The sequence below is a fragment of the Podarcis vaucheri genome (assembly GCF_965113315.1).
Source record: "Podarcis vaucheri genome assembly, chromosome: 14".
Classification (NCBI taxonomy): domain Eukaryota; kingdom Metazoa; phylum Chordata; class Lepidosauria; order Squamata; family Lacertidae; genus Podarcis; species Podarcis vaucheri.
Genome location: NC_138752.1, coordinates 33,331,696 through 33,349,570, shown reverse-complemented (window position 1 = coordinate 33,349,570; position 17,875 = coordinate 33,331,696). Strand labels below are relative to the sequence as shown.

At 46.1% G+C, this 17,875-nt stretch overlaps 1 protein-coding gene across 2 annotated transcripts in view; it reads left to right on the top strand.

Annotated features, from left to right (window-relative positions):
- Positions 1-13,196, top strand: part of ABAT (4-aminobutyrate aminotransferase) — a 42,643-nt gene extending 29,447 nt beyond the window's left edge. For both annotated transcript variants that reach the window (XM_082199167.1, XM_082199168.1), the window contains 11 exons: positions 529-578; positions 933-1,013; positions 1,944-2,036; positions 2,500-2,562; positions 3,999-4,062; positions 4,865-5,013; positions 7,099-7,236; positions 8,422-8,589; positions 9,011-9,157; positions 11,350-11,461; positions 12,441-13,196. In XM_082199167.1, the coding sequence (XP_082055293.1) occupies positions 529-578; positions 933-1,013; positions 1,944-2,036; positions 2,500-2,562; positions 3,999-4,062; positions 4,865-5,013; positions 7,099-7,236; positions 8,422-8,589; positions 9,011-9,157; positions 11,350-11,461; positions 12,441-12,562 (1,187 nt within the window). In that variant the 3' untranslated portion in view covers positions 12,563-13,196. The remainder of the gene's footprint in view (positions 1-528; positions 579-932; positions 1,014-1,943; positions 2,037-2,499; positions 2,563-3,998; positions 4,063-4,864; positions 5,014-7,098; positions 7,237-8,421; positions 8,590-9,010; positions 9,158-11,349; positions 11,462-12,440) is intronic.
- Positions 13,197-17,875: the final 4,679 nt, after the last annotated feature.

Sequence of the window (17,875 nt, the reverse complement as noted above, 5' to 3'; positions counted from 1 at the left end):
TAGCTTAGGGTTACATGCATAACCATGGCTTAGCTCTCTTGCTTCAAATAAGCCACAAGCTGCAATCAAGTTTGTTCCAGGAACAGAAAGACTGGGAGAGGAGCGAAATGGCTGTGATTTCCTCCCTGGGTGCCAGTACACTTGCTTGGTTACACATAGCCATGGTTTAGCTTAGCATTATGTGCAAACCAGGCCAATGTTTGTGTTGATTTCTTGAGTTTCTGTTACTCACGTTCAAATGACAACATAAATGAGAAAAAGGAAGTGAGCTAGAATGTGGTCATCAACAGCTCCCAGACTCAAATTACGTTTTCCAAAAACCTTCGAAGGGTATGCTTTCCACCTACCAACATTTCCTCTCCTAAAATTATTTATTTCAGCAAGCTAAGCTTTTGGCTATGCCCTCCTTTTTCTCCCCCTAGAAGGCATACAGTGGGTTGAGGGCAGTTAAGTACACCTTGAACATGTTAGCTGTAAGGTGGCAGGGTTCCTTGAAAACCATTGGAAATTCTCTCTGTTTTGTTTTAGGTTACAGCCATCCAGCTCTAATAAAACTCCTCCAGCAGCCCCGGAATCTGGTAAGGTGCTTCTTTCACCCAAGTCACTGAAGCAACACCTACCCATGTTGAGATTTCTTTATTTGTTGATAAGCAGTGCCCAGTATTGCCTGAATTTTACTTCTTTCCCCTCTGGTTTTAGAAACTGCATGCTGGAGTTTGCTTCTGGAAGGTGGCCAGGTTTTCCAATTTTCTAGGAATTGGAGAAACAAGTCTAAGAGCCTTCCCTTTACAAACATAGGGAACTGTTTTGGACTTCAGTTCCCATCGTCCCCCCAGCCAGTACCTCCTTTTTGTAGTCCAAAAGCACCTGGAGGGCATGGTAAAGGTTGTGCTGTTCAGTGCTGACTTCAAGCTTTTTGCCTTGTTTTCCAGAGTACCTTTGTCAACAGGCCTGCGCTGGGGATTCTTCCCCCAGAGAACTTTGCTGAAAGGCTAAAGGAATCGTTGCTTTCGGTACGTTTTGCGTTGGCAGAGAAATGGCCCCAGCATGGATGGTTTGGGAGGTTTCGTTGCACAGCAGCCAACCTCCTGGTGTAGTTTTTAATTTCCTGTTGTAGTGTGAGTGGTTCAGGTTCAACCCTCCTGACCCCATCTCCTCTGCACGAGCCATGTCCCTCACTGGTTCTTCTTCACACCTTGAGTGTTTTTGCCTGACTGGAATATGTCATTGAACTCTGATGATGTCTTTTCCTTGCCCGGATGGGGAACTGAAGGGAGGTGTGTGAGTGTGTGTAGAAATCCGCCTACTGTACAAAAGTAAAATGTACCCATGTTGCTCCACCCACTTTTGCCTCAGGCCTCGCCCACCACTCCCATGTGGCCCTCGGAAGGTTACCCATAAGTGGCCCTCAGTGTGAAGAAGGTTCCCCACCCCAGCTTAAATCAGCACAAATTGTACCTCAAAAATTTGTTTGGAGAGCCAAGCTGTCCCACCTTACTGTCATCTCCCAACATTTCCATCTTGCAATGCCGAAAAGTAAAATAAGCAACAAAAAACTACTGGTAAGCCATTCTGGCAACCCAGGAGATCGCAACACTATGATGAAGGCTTTAGGTGTGTTTAGAACTACACAGTTGTAAAGCCATGAGGAAAATGGCCCCTCTAGGGCTCCTGTGCATATGCCTCTATGGCACAAGCCATAGAGCACAGAGACAGGACAAATCTAAGTTAAGCCGAATATTCAGTCCTGTTTCTAAATCAAATTTATGGAAATTGTGGAAGTGGAGCCAGTTGCTCAGGGAAAGTTAATAGATCACTGGTGGCGGTGGTGCCTAGAGGGAAGACTATGCTCAGGATATGTACTTCCTTGAAAGTCTCTTGTGTTGTGCCTTTTGAGATTAAATGTCACTGTAACTCTTTTTTTGTTCTCTCCCCATTTACAGGTGGCTCCTAAGGGTCTATCTCAGGTTATAACCATGTCTTGTGGATCTTGCTCAAATGAAAATGCCTTCAAAACCATATTCATGTGGTACAGGGTGAGTAAAACATAGGAGACCATCTCAAAATCCTACAATCTGCAGGTGAAGCCTTGGTGGTGGTGCCGTCACCATGGGCTGCTTGGTTGGCATTGACCCATGGCAGGGCCTTTTCAGTGGTGGCTCCCCAGTTCAGTAATCCCCTTCCTAGAGAGGTGCATCTGTCACTATCTTCAGGTGGGATTTAGTCCGATGTCCGCAAATTCAAGTCGAGCAGTTATAGTTGGTTAGGAGGTCTTGCACTACAAACTCACTCTCCCAAAAGGTCAGACATTTTATATAAGGAAAACTCACTGGAAAGTTTGGGGCAATGCTTGCTTTGACACAATGTCATCTACCCTCCCTGCAAACAAATCAGGATGAATACTCAATAAACAGGGCATCTGGAAACGCCCCATAGAAATTGATGCTGGAATATTTTTCCATCTCTGGGATTTTAATAGGAAGCCCATTTGTTTTCCAGAGCAAAGAAAGGGGGCACAACAGTGTTACCAAGGAAGAGCTTGAGACATGCATGATCAACCAGGTAAGAAAGCCATATCTGAGTCATCTGGTGGAGATTTGCAGATTCTTGGATGCAAAATAAGCATGTGGAACCTAGAGGAGGCAAGATCCCCATCCGTGACTTAAAACGAAGAGTGTTAGCATAATGGTCAGCCTGTCAGATTAAGACCAGGGAGAGACTCGGGTTCAAATCCTCAGGCAGCCCTAAATGCCACCTTGAACGAGTCACCCTTATCATAGCCCACCTGATAGAGTTATTGGGAGGATAAAACAGGTATGGGATGGGGGTTTGTAGAGATAACTTTCCTTACCACCCTGAGCCCCTGGTATGGCAGGACACAAACGTTTTGCAGTTTTACTCTTTTTGTTATTCTGTCTTGCTTTCATTGTAATCGAAAGACACCTAGAATACTGGAGAGATGAGGAATAGGTTATTTCAACAAAGGTCCCCTCCTTCTAAGCCTGGTCGGTTGCGTAACAATGCCTGGAGCTTCAGTACAGGGCTTGATGCTGCCACCTAGAGAGGCTACTGAATTATGCAACCAATATTATGAGAGTGCCTGAATTCATAACCTTGCTGAAGCAAGCCCATCCAGTCCAGCATCCCGTTTTCATAGTGGCCAACCAGTTGGAAACCCACAAAGAGGACCTGATCACAAGAGGGCTTTCCCCCCTTCTGTGGCTTTCTGCAACTGGTATTCAGAAGCATCACTGCCTATGACCTTGGAGACAAGAGTGTAACCATCATTTCTAGTAGCTATTGATAAGCCTTATCCTTGAATCTGTCCAGTCATCTTTCAAAGCCATCCAAGTTGGTGGCCATCCCCGCTTCCTGTGGCAGTGAGTTCCACAGTTTAACTATGTTCTACATGAAGAAGACCTTCTTTTTATCTGTACTGAATCTTCTGACATTCAGCTTCATTGGATATTCCTGAGTTTTCGTGTTAGGGGAGAGGGAGAAAAACTGCACTCCGTGTCAGACATAATTTTATAGACTTCTGTCATGTCGACTCCGACTTGCTATTCCTCCCGACTATAAAGTCCCAGATACTGCCACCTTCCTTCACAGAACAGTCACTCCACCCCGTCAATCATTTGGTTAGCCCTTTTCCCTACCTTGAATTAAAGCGCATACCATAACTTTAGTTCTACAACACGCAAATGAATTCAGACGCTCTGTCGCCCTAGCACAGCAAATATGCTTTAAAAGAGAGAACCTGACTTTTTGCGGTTTGGAAAGTGACAGGGAAATGCGTTGAAAAGTGTGGGATGGACAAGTAGCTAACAGGAAGGCAAATGAACACCCTGCAAGCAAACTGGGTCAAATGCCTATTGCTGTATCCCAGGGATAAGAAGGAACGTTCAGTAAAGACCAGATGTCATCTGACTTCTGAATAAGCTTTGTGCCAGCGGATCAGGATGAATGCTCAGCAAATAAGTTTCTTGTTTTGATTCCAGCCCCCCGGTTGTCCAGAGTACAGTATGCTTTCCTTTATGGGCGGATTTCACGGGAGAACTATGGGTAAGGGAAAGTGTTTAGATGTGTGTTTTGGGGGGAGGCGGGGAAGAGTTTGGGGCCACTTGAACCTCTGCATTGTGTGGTATCCTTCTCCCTACTTTGTCTGGAGGGTGGGGGTAGCAGTGCAGAAGAGAGGGCTATGAGACAAAACAAACAGCAGCCTTGGCAGTCAGGGAACATCAATGGCATGCAGTTGAGAGAGGCATGTGGTGATAGATTGAATGCTACTGACAAGCTAGTTGGATAGGCGGGTGGGTGTGTGCGTGCCATTTTTTATAATGATAATAATAATTTATAATAATAATTTATTATTTCTACCCCGTCCATCTGGCTGGGTTTCCCCAGCCACTCTGGGCGGCTCCCAACAGAATATTAAAAATAGACTCAAACATTAAAAACTTCCCTAAATATGCTCCTGCACGTTAAAAATAAATCCTCTCAAGTATAAAACTAGCAAAGCAGTATAAATTTTCCTGCTGCACTACTTTTCTTCTTGTGGGGAGCTTCTTTACACAAGAAGGAGGTACTAAAAATGAGGCTCTTTCACACCTGCAATTAGAGTGGTACAGTCCATTTTCTTGGTCTCATTCTGAGGCAGGGATAGCATAATGGGATCAATGGATGGATTGTGTCACATCAGACTGTGGGCAAGTGGCGTGGGTGCCACATCTTGAATGTTTTATATTATATAACTGTTACTTTTGATGCTTAGCTGCCAGGAATGTATTCTAAGAAAACCAGAAAGGAGAGAAACTGCTTTAAAAAAATAAATGAGTCAAGGTGTTGGTGTTGCCCCTTCCTGCAGGCTGCTTAGCTGCCACGCATTCCAAAGCCATCCACAAACTGGACATCCCTTCCTTTGACTGGCCCATCGCTCCCTTTCCGAGGCTGAAGTATCCTCTGGAAGACTTTGTGAGAGAAAATCAACAGGAAGAGGCCCGCTGCCTAGAGGAGGTGAGATCTTGGTCATGAAATTCTACTCATATATTGATTCAGAGCAGAACTCCAATGTGTAGTTGGCAGAGTAAAAAAATAAACACATTGCAGGATTCCCCAAAAATAGACCAGAGGCAATTAATATTTCATCCAGCAGAGCTTTACTGCTACTGAAGGCAAATGAACATAATGGTCACAAATCCAATACATTCAGGATTGGCACTCCGCATAAGAAATCAAGCTGCAGCAGACTTAAACATACAATAACTTATACAGTGGTGCCTCGCAAGACGAAATTAATTCGTTCCGCAAGTCTCTTCGTCTTGCGGTTTTTTCGTCTTGCGATGCATGGTTTCCCATAGGAATGCATTGAAAATCAATTAATGCGTTCCTAGGGAAACCGTCTTCAGACCAGGTCCGGGGACAGACTGAAGGCTGGGGGGGGGACAAGGGCTTTTCTTCCCACCCCCAGCATTTTAAAAAACCCTGGGACAGCGGAGGACTTCTCCGCTGTCCGGGGCGATCTTAAAATGCTGGCGGGCGGCATTTTAAAATCGCCCCGGACAGCGGAGGACTTAAAAGCCCCTGGGAAGGCAGGCAGGGGGGACAAAGACTTTCGCCCCCTGCCCGCCTTCAGAAGGTGTTCCCGTCCCCCGCCCCGCTTCGGAGCAGCGTTCCGAAGTGGGGCGGCTGGGGCAGGTGTCCCCGCCCCCCCTCCTCACTTCGGAACAGAGTTCCGAAGTGGGGCGGCTGGGGCAGGTGTCCCCGCCCCCCCTTCGGAACAGCGTTTTAAAATGCTGGGGGTCGGCAGCGCTTCGCTCCCGACCCCCAGCATTTTAAAACCTTCCCGGGACACGGGGAGATTTTAAAATGCTGGGGGTCGGCAGCGCTTCGCTCCCGACCCCCAGCATTTTAAGACCTTCCCGGGACACGGGGAGATTTTAAAATGCTGGGGGTCGGCAGCGCTTCGCTCCCGACCCCCAGCATTTTAAGACCTTCCCGGGACACGGGGAGATTTTAAAATGCTGGGGGTCGGCAGCGCTTCGCTCCCGACCCCCAGCATTTTAAGACCTCCCCGGGACACGGGGAGATTTTAAAATGCTGGGGGTCGGCAGCGCTTCGCTCCCGACCCCCAGCATTTTAAGACCTCCCCGGGACACGGGGAGATTTTAAAATGCTGGGGGTCGGCAGCGCTTCGCTCCCGACCCCCAGCATTTTAAAACCTCCCCGGGACACGGGGAGATTTTAAAATGCTGGGGGTCGGCAGCGCTTCGCTCCCGACCCCCAGCATTTTAAGACCTTCCCGGGACACGGGGAGATTTTAAAATGCTGGGGGTCGGCAGCGCTTCGCTCCCGACCCCCAGCATTTTAAGACCTCCCCGGGACACGGGGAGATTTTAAAATGCTGGGGGTCGCTCCCGACCCCCAGCATTTTAAAATCTCCCCGGGACAGAGACTTCTCTGCTGTCCCTTGGAGATTTTAAAATGCTGGGGGTCGGCAGCGAACCCTTCGCTCCCGCCTGCAAGCATTTTAAGATCGCCCGGGGCAGGCGGCGGGGAGCAAAGACTTTTGCCCCCCGCCGGCCTTCAGAAGAGGTCCTCTTCTGAAGGCCGGCTGTGGGCGAAAGTCTTTGCTCCCGACCGCCAGCATTTCCCTATGGGCTTTCGTCTTGCGATGCAAGCCCATAGGGAAATTCGTCTTGCGAAGCGCCTCCAAAACAGAAAACCCTTTCGTCTTGCGGGTTTTCCGTCTTGCGAGGCATTCGTCTTGCGGGGTACCACTGTACTTAAGTCCCTCAACACTATATACAGAACACCACACCAGAAGGAAGAGAGATAGAAAGAGAAAGTGAAACCCGGGCTCCTTCTGGCCTTCTTTTTATAGTCAGCATGACCTTGACAGAAAGAGATAAGAGAGCCAGTTTAAGCCAACTGTACTCAGCTTCTCTGAAGGAATAACCCAAACATCATTTGTTCACTTCACCCGCCCCAAATCATTTCCATTTTATTTTCCCTTAAAATATAAGTTGGCTCTTACATTTAATGGGGGGGGTGTCAACAGCCAGTTGTTTTTTCAAAAAATAAAAAATGTTCAACATACAGGTGGAAGATTTGATTGTAAAATACAGGAAAAAGAAGAAAGTTGTGGCAGGAATTATCGTTGAGCCCATTCAGTCAGAAGGAGGGGACAACCATGCCTCAGATGACTTCTTCAGAAAGCTGAGGGACATTGCCAGGAAGGTTGGTAGAAAGCCAGACTTAAAATTTGGGATACTGCCAAGTTTCCCATTGTTTGTGGTGGGTTAATTTGAATGTTTGCTATTGTTGTTGTTGTTGTTGTTACTGTTACGAGCCACTTGTATCCCAAAGGCTATGTACAAATCCAGTCTGTTTTTTATGCTGTTCCAAGAATCTCTATTCTATCATTTATTTTTTATTATCATAATTGTATTTATGTAACTTTTGATTTTTATATTGTATAGATATTCTATGTATTGACTTTTGTGTTCTATGTTATAAACTGCCCTGTGGTCTTTCAGTGCAGGGTGGTATATAAATTTAATTATAATTATTATTATTATTAGTTTTCAGTTCAAGGAGACTGAAATATTAATTAATGTCAAAAACAGAGAGCAGGATAGACTGCCTCCTCTCCACCCCCCAAAAAAGAATTATGCTTAGATGCACAGGTTGAAAACAAACATGATAACACAGTAATCATTTGGGGTTGTATCCAATGCTAATCCTACTCTGAGTAGACTAACTCCACCCCACTAAAATATAGGCAGAAAATTTTAAACCCAGAGGCCCAGGTGAATAAAAATGTTTTTGCCTGATGCCTAAAAACAGATAATGATGGCACCCTGAGGAGAGTATTCCACAAGCCGGGAGCCACCACTAAGAAGGCCATTTTTGTGTCATTACTCTCCATCAGAGGAGGCACATGGAGAAGGGCCTCAGGTGAAGAATGCAGGGTCCCATCGGTCCAACTGCACAGCAATTCTATTGGTGGGATGTGCAGTTCAGGCATCTCAGATGCTTCATCCACATAACCTGTAAACTGCTGTCTCCTGCAGTTATTGCAGGGAAGGCAGCAGGGAAACACCTGTCCTACTCAGTTCCTTGTTATTCCTCCTAACCCTACCTGCTAAGAGTCCCAGTTCTTTATTTTACTTAGTTTTTGCGCTTACATTCCACCTTTTACTCCAAGGAGTTCAAGTGGTGCACATGTTCTCCCCCTCATTTAATCCCCACGGCAACCCTGTGAGTATGCTAGCCTGAGAGGCTGTGACTGGCCCAAGGTCACCCAGTGAGCTTCCTGGGTTAGATTTGAACCCTGGTCTCCCAGGTCCTACTCTAGCCCTCTAAGCACGACATCACCACTGACTCTCCAAGTAGCTAACATTGTCCACTCTCTCTGAGCAGCATGGCTGTGGTTTCTTGGTGGACGAGGTGCAGACGGGAGGCGGATGTACCGGCAAGTTCTGGGCCCATGAACACTGGGGCCTGGATGACCCAGCCGACGTGCTGAGCTTCAGTAAGAAGATGATGAGTGGCGGGTTTTTCCACAAAGAGGAATTCCGGGCCAATGCTGTAAGTCACAGATAGGGAACCTTAGCTTTCATTTGGTTCCACATGCTGCCCTACAACAATATCTGTGCAGCTGGTTTTAAACCCCTTACCCCTCTCTCAGCTGACTCCCTGGTCATTCTCTTAAAAAGTGCATTAGAGGAAACTGAACCACACTCAACTCCATTGAAGTGCATGGAATGTTTTGTTTAAGTGTCGGCAGGCAGCCTTGTTGCTTTGACGGTGGGCAGCAGCCTGATAGAGGGGCCAAAGTCTCCTTCAATTGTCTTAATGGATCAAGGAGCAAAGATGTGCAAGGCATTATCTTCTTAACTTGCACTGTTGTTAGTTAAGCATACTGGAGTCTGATGGGCTAAGCATTTCTTACAATCCTCATTGTTTCTCCTGTTCCCTTGTTCTCGCCTTCCATCCATCTGCCCTGCAGCCATATCGGATTTTCAACACGTGGCTTGGAGATCCCTCCAAGAACCTTCTGCTTGCAGAAGTCATTAATGTTATCAAAAGAGAGGATCTTCTCAGCAATGTTACGCATGCAGGGAAAGCTCTGTTGTCAGGGCTGCTGGATTTACAGGTAAGCCTCCGTGCAGAAATCTTTATCAAGTTTTGTGCCATAAATTGTGATTTCTTTCTTTCTTTATGGCTGGAGGCAGTAATGCTTTTGAAAACCAGTTGCTGGAAACTGCAAAAGGGGAAAGTACTCATGTGCTCAAGTCCTAACTGCGAGTTTCCCTTTGAGGCATCTTAGTGGCCTGATCCAGAAAGACTCTTCCTACGTTGATTATATCCACATGGGTGGGGTACAGGATTTTTGATACACTTTTGAGGTGGCCAAGGGCAGTTTGTGAGCTTTCTGTCATTCTACAAATCATCTCACTATTAAGCTACAAACATATATATATGTACCACTCTTGCAGGTGGCATTGCTAGGCTGGTGCTTAAATCACAAGAGTAGGTTTTGAAATGCTAAAGAAATCCCAGAGTGCCCCAAGAATGAGGCCAAGAAACAGATGCCTCTTCTGCAGAGGAATGAAACCTTTAAGAATCTGGGGGACAGATTTTAGCACAGCACTAATTGGCCGGTTCTTTGTATTGCGGCTGAGCGGGTATTATAAGAATAAGAAATCCAAGATTGGGTTGCAATCACAGCCCAAGCTTTTTAGAAGATGCTGACATTTTATTTTCAGAGAGAATAACATCTTATTTACATCAGGGGCAGAGAACCTATTCCCTCCCCTCCAAATGTTGCCAGACTCCAACTCCCATTAGCCTCAGCCTGCCTAACCAGTGGCCGGTGTTGATGGGAGTTGTAGTCCGTCAACATCTGGAGGGCCACAGGTTTCCCATCTCTGTTTTACATAGACTCAGCCACCGTGTCCTTGGCTAAACCCTCAAGCTTTCCTCAAGCCATAGATGTGTAATTATGCAAACTGGCTGTTACTTTGAGTGCTGGTAATGCAGCCAAATCCATGTACAGTATCCTCTGCCGCAAACAAAATATCACTGCCTCCAGTCACTGTGTGGTGCAAGTAACACGCAATCTCCAGTCGGCAAGGTGCAAGCAAAGCCCTGCCTTCTCCGGCAGTTTAGCAGTTTAGCAGGGTGCAAGGGTGCAAGGATTTGCACCAACAATACCTTCTGTTCTCACTTGCAGTAAGAAGACACCAGCTCCGTTTATTCAGCGGGGTGCCAGCAAAGCTGTCTTTTGCTGCTGCCTGGCTTTTTGTCCTGTGATTCAGCAGGGTTTAGATTAACAGCTGGCAACACCACAGTGTAATATACAACTGAACTGCAGCTGTGAAAAAGGCAGATTTCATCTTAGAAATCCTAAGGAGAGGAGCTGAAAATAAAACAGCCGATATTGCTAGGCCGTTACACCTGTCTTTGGTGACACCTGACTTGGACAGCGCTGGTCACTTCACTTCAAGAAGGATATTGTGAAGCTCGGAAGTTTCAGAAAATGGGATCAAAAATGACCAAGGGGTTGGAGAAAGATTTACAAGGACTGGGGCATTTTAGTTTAGGGGAGAAGGCAAGTTAACAGGGGGACATGACAGTGGTATATAAAATTATGCATGGTGTAGAGATAGGAGATAATGCTCTCCTACATACACTCTGGTCAGTGACTGAAATCAACCGATTCATTCTCCTGCATAATTTAATAAGAATGCAGTCATCCAATGAATCTGAATGTTAGGAGATTCTGGACGGGCAAAAGATAAGTACTTCTTTGCACTTGTTCCCATGGGAGGCAGTGATGGCCACCAACTTGGATAGCTTTGAAAAAGGATTAGACAAATAGTAGGGTTCCCATATTTCAAAAAGTGAAAATCCAGACACAAAAGTTTAAAAAAATAATCATGTTTTTGAGCTATTTTTAAGGAAAATCATCAAAAATGACATTGCCGACATGGGATGCCATGGAGAGTGCTGTTGCCCTCAGATCCTGCTTGTGGGTTTCCATCAGCTATTGGCTGGCTGATGCTGGACTAAATGGGCTTTTGGCCTGATCCAGCAAACTCCCCTTTGTCATACAACAAAGCAGCAGCAGCCTGCTTGGTTTTATTTGAAGTTGCCACTAACAATAGCCATTTTTGTTAGGTACTATGTGTGTTTGGGGGGTCTCTTTTTAGCCTTGGATCTGGACACCACACAAGAGGCTTCTCCCAGAGAAGGCAGCTCCCCGGTCCACTACTAATCCTGGCTTCTCTTTTCATAGCAAAAGCAGAGTTAGAACTGGCTTAAATTCTCCTTCCCTCTTTTCAGAGCCGCTACCCACATCTGATGAGCAGGGTGCGAGGGCGAGGGACCTTCTGTTCATTTGACGCTCCAAATGATGCTATCAGGAACAAGCTCATTGTATTAGCCAGAAACAAAGGTAAGGCTCTGTGGGGTTTGTAGCTGCACCTGTTTCCTTGTTTCTCATCTCTTTGAGTCTCAAGGATTTTGGCTGCTCTGCATAGCCAACGGCCAGTGATGGTGGGAGTTGTCATGCAGTGGCATCAAGCAGCTGCATAATTGCTCTCATTTTGCATAATAGATCCCACTGGTTTTGTTTTTTATTTAATGCTACTGGTGACAAAAGGGCAGCGAGGTCCAACCTGCAACCAGTGAAAATCTTCATCTCTTTGGCATCAGAGTTCACTGCTATTCTCCACACATGTTCATGCACATTTTAGCAGGTGTAAGGACTAGAAACTTGCTTTAAGAAACAAACAGAATGGAGAGTTTCTTATTTGTTTTTAATTTATTGTAAAATAAACCTAATTATGTGTTATAAAATAATGCATTGCAAAACACTGAACAATTGATCCTGCAGATTTACAATACTTATGGAAGTTGTTCCAGCATTCCACAAAAGATGATCACTTTGGTAAACAAATCCTCCATGTTACAAAGTCTGTAGATTATTTTGTTTTGGCAATCACAAACCAAGTAACTCAGTGGTCGACTTCAGGCTTTAAAATTCCAGCAGCACCCTGTGCAACACCTAAATTTGAGGGGCCCGTCTCTTGCCTTCTGATGCTTGCAGTTGTCACGCTGCCCCAGCAGCACCCTCTCCGCTGGGCATCCAGTGCGAGTGAACCAGTTGCACTCCCCTAAATCCGACCTTGAATAACTTCTTTGAAATCAGAAAGAAAAAGCAGAAAATGTGAGTCACATCCAATGACCGTTAAAGCCTGCCCACTGAAATTAAAGGACGTAGCTAACTTAAGTCCATGCTTTTCAAGGGGTCTGTGCTGAGCATAGTTTTCTGTTAGAAGGAGGGATTTGTTGCAAAGTGTACATTCCTCTGCTTGTATGCTGTCTGACTAAAGAGCGCAAGGCATTTCTAAATTGCGTTTTCCTGTCCTTAGGTGTCGTGTTAGGAGGCAGTGGCGACAGATCAATCCGTTTCCGGCCTACTTTGGTCTTCCGCGACCACCACGCACACCTCTTCCTGAACATCTTCAGCGACATCTTGGCAGACTTCAAGTAGCCGAGTCTTACCTTGCACTGAGAGAGCCCAAATCCTATAAGAGTCTGAGAATAGTTTATTTAAAATCATAAACATATATATAAATATATATATATATATTTTCACTAATAGGAAAAACCGAATTCATAAAGTGGGGGGTTTGTTTTGTTTTTCAAACGTTTGTTTTGTTTTTCCATGCTTATCACCAATTTGAGCTGCTTCTGACTTAAAACTCTGGACACCCTCTGGTGCTTTTGAAATTCCTTGCAAGTATTCTCGGTTCTGGGCAGCCGACCTGTTCAGGATGGGGACTTAAGGGTTGTTCATTATCTTGGTTAGGACACATGCTAGATGTTTGGTGCATTTAGTCTCTGAAGCGGGATTCCTGAGAGCTTCCCAGCATTTATAACAACAAATTTCCTACCCTTAAGGTGGCAGTGAGACTTTTGAAAATGCACATCTACTGCCACTGATCCAGAGCTCTGTATACATACCAATGCAGATGGGAGCAGCTATTCATGCACATCCATGCACACCCCAGAGCCCCAGACCCACAAATAATCACTGACTGAAGCCAACTGTGTTTGTATTTAAGCAATTGAATCATTCCCCCCTCTTTTTCGTAAAAAAACCCACCTTTTTTTCTTTCCTTGCATATATGTCCTGTTTTTCATCTTCTGTGGTACCAAAGGTGGTATCTGCCAGGTTCCCAGGACATCTCCCATCCAAGCACTGACTGGACTCAGACCTGCTTAGCTTCAGCTTGCATGCCTTTGGACTCAGACCCTGGGTCTGAGTTTCCTTTTCAGTTCCCCGTTGCATTTCCCTATATGCAGCTCACCAGAGGCTTATACCCAATTTCTCTTTGATGCAGTTTCCTAACCCAGCATGGATCACTACCCCAACCCTTTTAGTGGAGATGTCAGGCACTGAACTTTGGACCCCTGGCCAGTGAGCTTCTCCTTATTAAAGAGAGGTTCTTTTTATACCTACCACATTTCCTGTGCCAAATATTTCTGCCAGCACAGAACTCTCCTTCGCTGGAGGATTTTAAGCAGAGCTTAAGTCAGAGATTCTTTAGCTATGATTCCTGCATTGCAGGGGGTTGGACTAGATGGCCCTTGGGGTCCCTTCCAGCTCTGGAATTCTGTGATTCTACTAAAGTCACGTTGGTGAGACTAAATGATGTAGATGGTGCTTCCGAAGGCAAACATCTGGCTTGGTGCAAAAGGTCCCGATTTGCACATTTAGAAATGCACAATGAACAGCCCTGTTGCAAAGGTGCAGAAAGGCACCCCTCATCTGTCGGAACCAGAATACTAATTTCTCTTAGCAATGCCTAGCCTTTTGCGGATGAAACATGGCCTGCGTTAACTGGTGAACACACCAGCTCATTGAACGTGGGGCAGTTTTTGATGACCTTCCCATTTTACAATCCCAGGCAGGCAGCAAAAGCAAATGGTCCGTCCTGCCACCCCAGACCTGCAGCTGCATGTGGCTGGACTGTGTTTTAGCCTTGAAGCATTGTCACTTGGCCTCAAATATCTTCCATGCTGGGACGATATGTCACACACAGATGTCCTCCTGCCAATTTCGGTGTCCAGAGAGAGAGATGGGGGGAGAGAAGCAGCAGAGTTTGTGAGTGTGGGTTTTGAAGTTTTTGGGGTTTTTTAACAAGGTTGTCTGCTAAGCAGAAAGTGTGGACTTTTGTATGGATTGGGAGAAGATGATATGTTTTAAGAAAGGAAACACACACACACACACACACACACACACAGCACTAAATAATTTTCAAATAACTTCCTCAGCACTTTTAACACTGATTTTAAGTTTCTAGACTTTATGGTTGCAATACACAAGTATGCGGCTTGCTTGTGCAAAACTGGGCCAAACTCCATGCGGTTTTTTTTAGATACTGTGCCTTTATTCCGCCCCGCCTCCCCTCCCACCGTGCATACCCTTCTCATAAGTGGAGTTCGTTATGGGATGAAGAGAGAGAGAAATTCACCCTCCTCTACTCAAAATGCTCTGTCACAACTCCTTACCTTGCTGTCCCTGTCATTCAGTATTGCCTGAAAAGTGGGGAAACATGTGATCAACAGAAAGGGGGTTTTCTGTATGCACCCCCCAAAAAACCCCACATCCTGTGCTATGTCTCCTATTTCCCTTTTATGACAACATCAGCAGCAGGACCTGCTCTGCCATTAGGCAGAGGATGAAAAAGCCATTTCAGGCAGCTGATTCAATGTGTCCTGAAAAATCAGCATTCAGGACTGCTTGATTTATTACTGCCAAGGATGGGGAGAGGTGGCTGTGTGTCTCAGGTGCCAAAATAACTTGTCTGGCAAGGAGTTTCAGGCATGGAGGGTTCCCTAGTCCTACCTGGATCTTCTGCATGCCAAGCAGATGTTCCGCCACTGGGTTATGGCTCTTCCTTTTAGGAACATAGAAAGCTACTTTGTGTTGAGTCAGACCATTGATCCACCTAACCCAGTATTGTCTGCTACTCTGACCAGCAGGGGCTTTTAAGGATTTCGGGCATGGAGTGTCTCCCAGCCCTGCTTGGATATGAGGGAGATTGAACCTGCAATGCTTGACCACCAGAGACAGGAAATAGCACACAGTGGGGTTATTCCCACTTCCTGGGAATCTTTGACTGATCCTTGTGGTTATGATACCTGGAAGCACTTAGGCGATGACTTCTAAAATCTCAGAAGTCAGGGAGATTTGCAGGGGTTGAGGGAAGGGCTTCAGATCCTTTCCCCCTCACCCTCAACCCCACCTGCCATGATAAGCAAATCTGGAATAGCAAAATTATAGCAATGCTGAACAATCTATGCAAAGGAGACCACGGCATGATTTATGCAATCACAAAATCGCCAGGACCTTTTCAATAAGGAAGAAGCAAGTGGCCGCTTTGTGTCACCAGACCTGCTGGTAGCTGCATTGCCACCCTTTGGCCATTTGCAATGGGGGCGCTGTAGGGCAGCAGGTCTCCCATTGATCAAACTGCCACAATTCCACAGCAGGGCGCCTGCACTTGACTGCTGGAATCCCCAGTTCAAGACTCCCCTGGCACCTTGCAATAGCAGTATCGTACCAGTCTGTATCCTTGGGTACCTGGTAGCTAAATAGCTCCAATAATCCTGAGTGCTCCGAGTCATTAGTTCAACAGGCTAATTGCTTCTTCCTCACATTTCATTTTATACTGCCCCTGCCTTTGATGCTATTCTTAATGTCCAAAGAACTCCTTTACCTATGGGGATAGGAACATATACACCCAAAGGTTCCAGGCCTCTAGGTGCATAAGAAAGAAAGCTTATCCCACGGCTTGTGACACTTAGCATTTCAAAATGTAGTTGGGGTGGGGGGTGGGGGTACTGAACTCCTTAACGCTCCTGCCCTTGGGAGACTGGATTTCTTTTGCATGTTTTTCCAGACATTTCCCCGCAAGCACCCATGCATCAAAGATTAATCTCTGCCGCATCTTTAGCAGGTTGGAGACCTTTGGGAAAGAAGCCAGACTCCATTGCCAGTAGCAGGGAATCAGAGTCCTTCAGCATATCGACACAATTGATGTTGTAGGCATCTGTAGTGAGTCTTGTACTTTAGCTGTGATTCCTGCGTTGCAGGGGGTTGGACTAGATGACCCTGGGGTCCCTCCCTGCTGACGGAATCCCAAGATCTGCTAACCTGCACATTTGCCACATTCTTGGTTTATTGTTCATAAAATAACTTCTCCGCCTGTCCTATTTCTTCTTTTAAAGTATTTTTTTTTAATGGAACACTGTTAACTGTGAACACGTGTGCACAACCTAACCATGGTTCTTAGACCATGGTGGATGCTTTAGCCTAGGGAAGCTCTATGGTGTTAACAGACATCCTTTTTAAAAAAAAAGAAAGTAATAATCTTTGTTTACAGCCTCTCTGTTAACTGTGCCAAATTCATGCGTGAGCCAGTACCTAACTTGATGTAGCCAGTTACCATGTCGCACAGATCCATGAAATAACGTTTCCTGTGTTAATCAGTATTCTTAAAATAAAATATTTATAACTGAAATCTGACGGGAGTAGAGGTGTTCTTTTAAAACGGTGAGGAGACACTTGGGGCCAACGAGTCTGAGGTGGGGGGAAGGATGACAACATGCCAGCGAGGGATGGGGGCAGAAGTAAAGGATTAGAACGTTTATAAAACACAAGTTCGTAAAATCCTGCATGAAACAGAGAAAGTGGATTGAGAAAGGTTTTCTTCCTATCTTGTATCTCTAGAACTTGTGGACGTTCAATGAAGGTTGGAAGGTTCAGCATAAAAGGAAGTTCTTCATGCAGCTCATAGTTAAACTGTGGAACTCACCGCCACAGGAGGCAGTGGTGGCTTTGTTGGACAAATTCACGGGGAGAAGGCTATCCATAGCTACTTGCCATGAAGGCTATTATGTACCTGCACAGTCAGAGGCAGTAATGCTTCTGAATGCCCGTTGCTGGAAACTGCAGGAAGGGAGAGGGCTCCTGGGCTGGGGTACTGCTTGCAGGCTTCCCATGGGGCATCTGATTGGCCACAGTGAGCAGAGGATGCTGAAAAACTGGCCATTGCCTTCATCCAGAAGAACTCATGTTCTTAAGTGGGCAGACCACTGAGCCTCTTGGGCTTGCCGATCAGAAGGTCGGCGGTTCGAATCCCCGCGATGGGGTGAGCTCCTGTTGCTCGGTCCCTGCTCCTGCCAAGCTAGCAGTTCAAAAGCACGTCAAAGTGCAAGTAGATAAATAGGTACCGCTCCGGCAGGAAGGTAAACGGCGTTTGCGTGCGCTGCTCTGGTTCGCCAGAAGCAGCTTAGTCATGCTGGCCACATGACCCGGAAGCTGTACACCGGCTCCCTCGGCCAATAAAGCGAGATGAGCGGCGCAACCCCAGAGTCGGCCACGACTGGACCTAATGGTCAGGGATCCCTTTACCTTTACCTAACGAAGTGGCATGATCAGAGTTCAAGGAAGCATGCGACTGGGGCAAAAACACTCAAGGCAAGTGCAAAGGAAAGGAAAGCCCAGAGGGCCCGACGGGGCATGGGGCTCATGTGAATATGTAGTAATGCAAGAGCTTGGGACTAGAAATTCAACCTCTACTCTCTGTTGGATGTGAGTGAGTCTGTCTGGCACATATGCACATTCATGCTCTCCACAGAACTATTCACAGCTGATGGCTTTTGTTGAGAACTGACCAGAGCTCACTCTGGTTGAATTGGGGCCTAATCCTGCATCCTGATTAAAAATCCAAACAGACAAAAACCTGCTCCTCGATCTCAGGAAACATCGCCCCAAAATTGATTACGATATCTG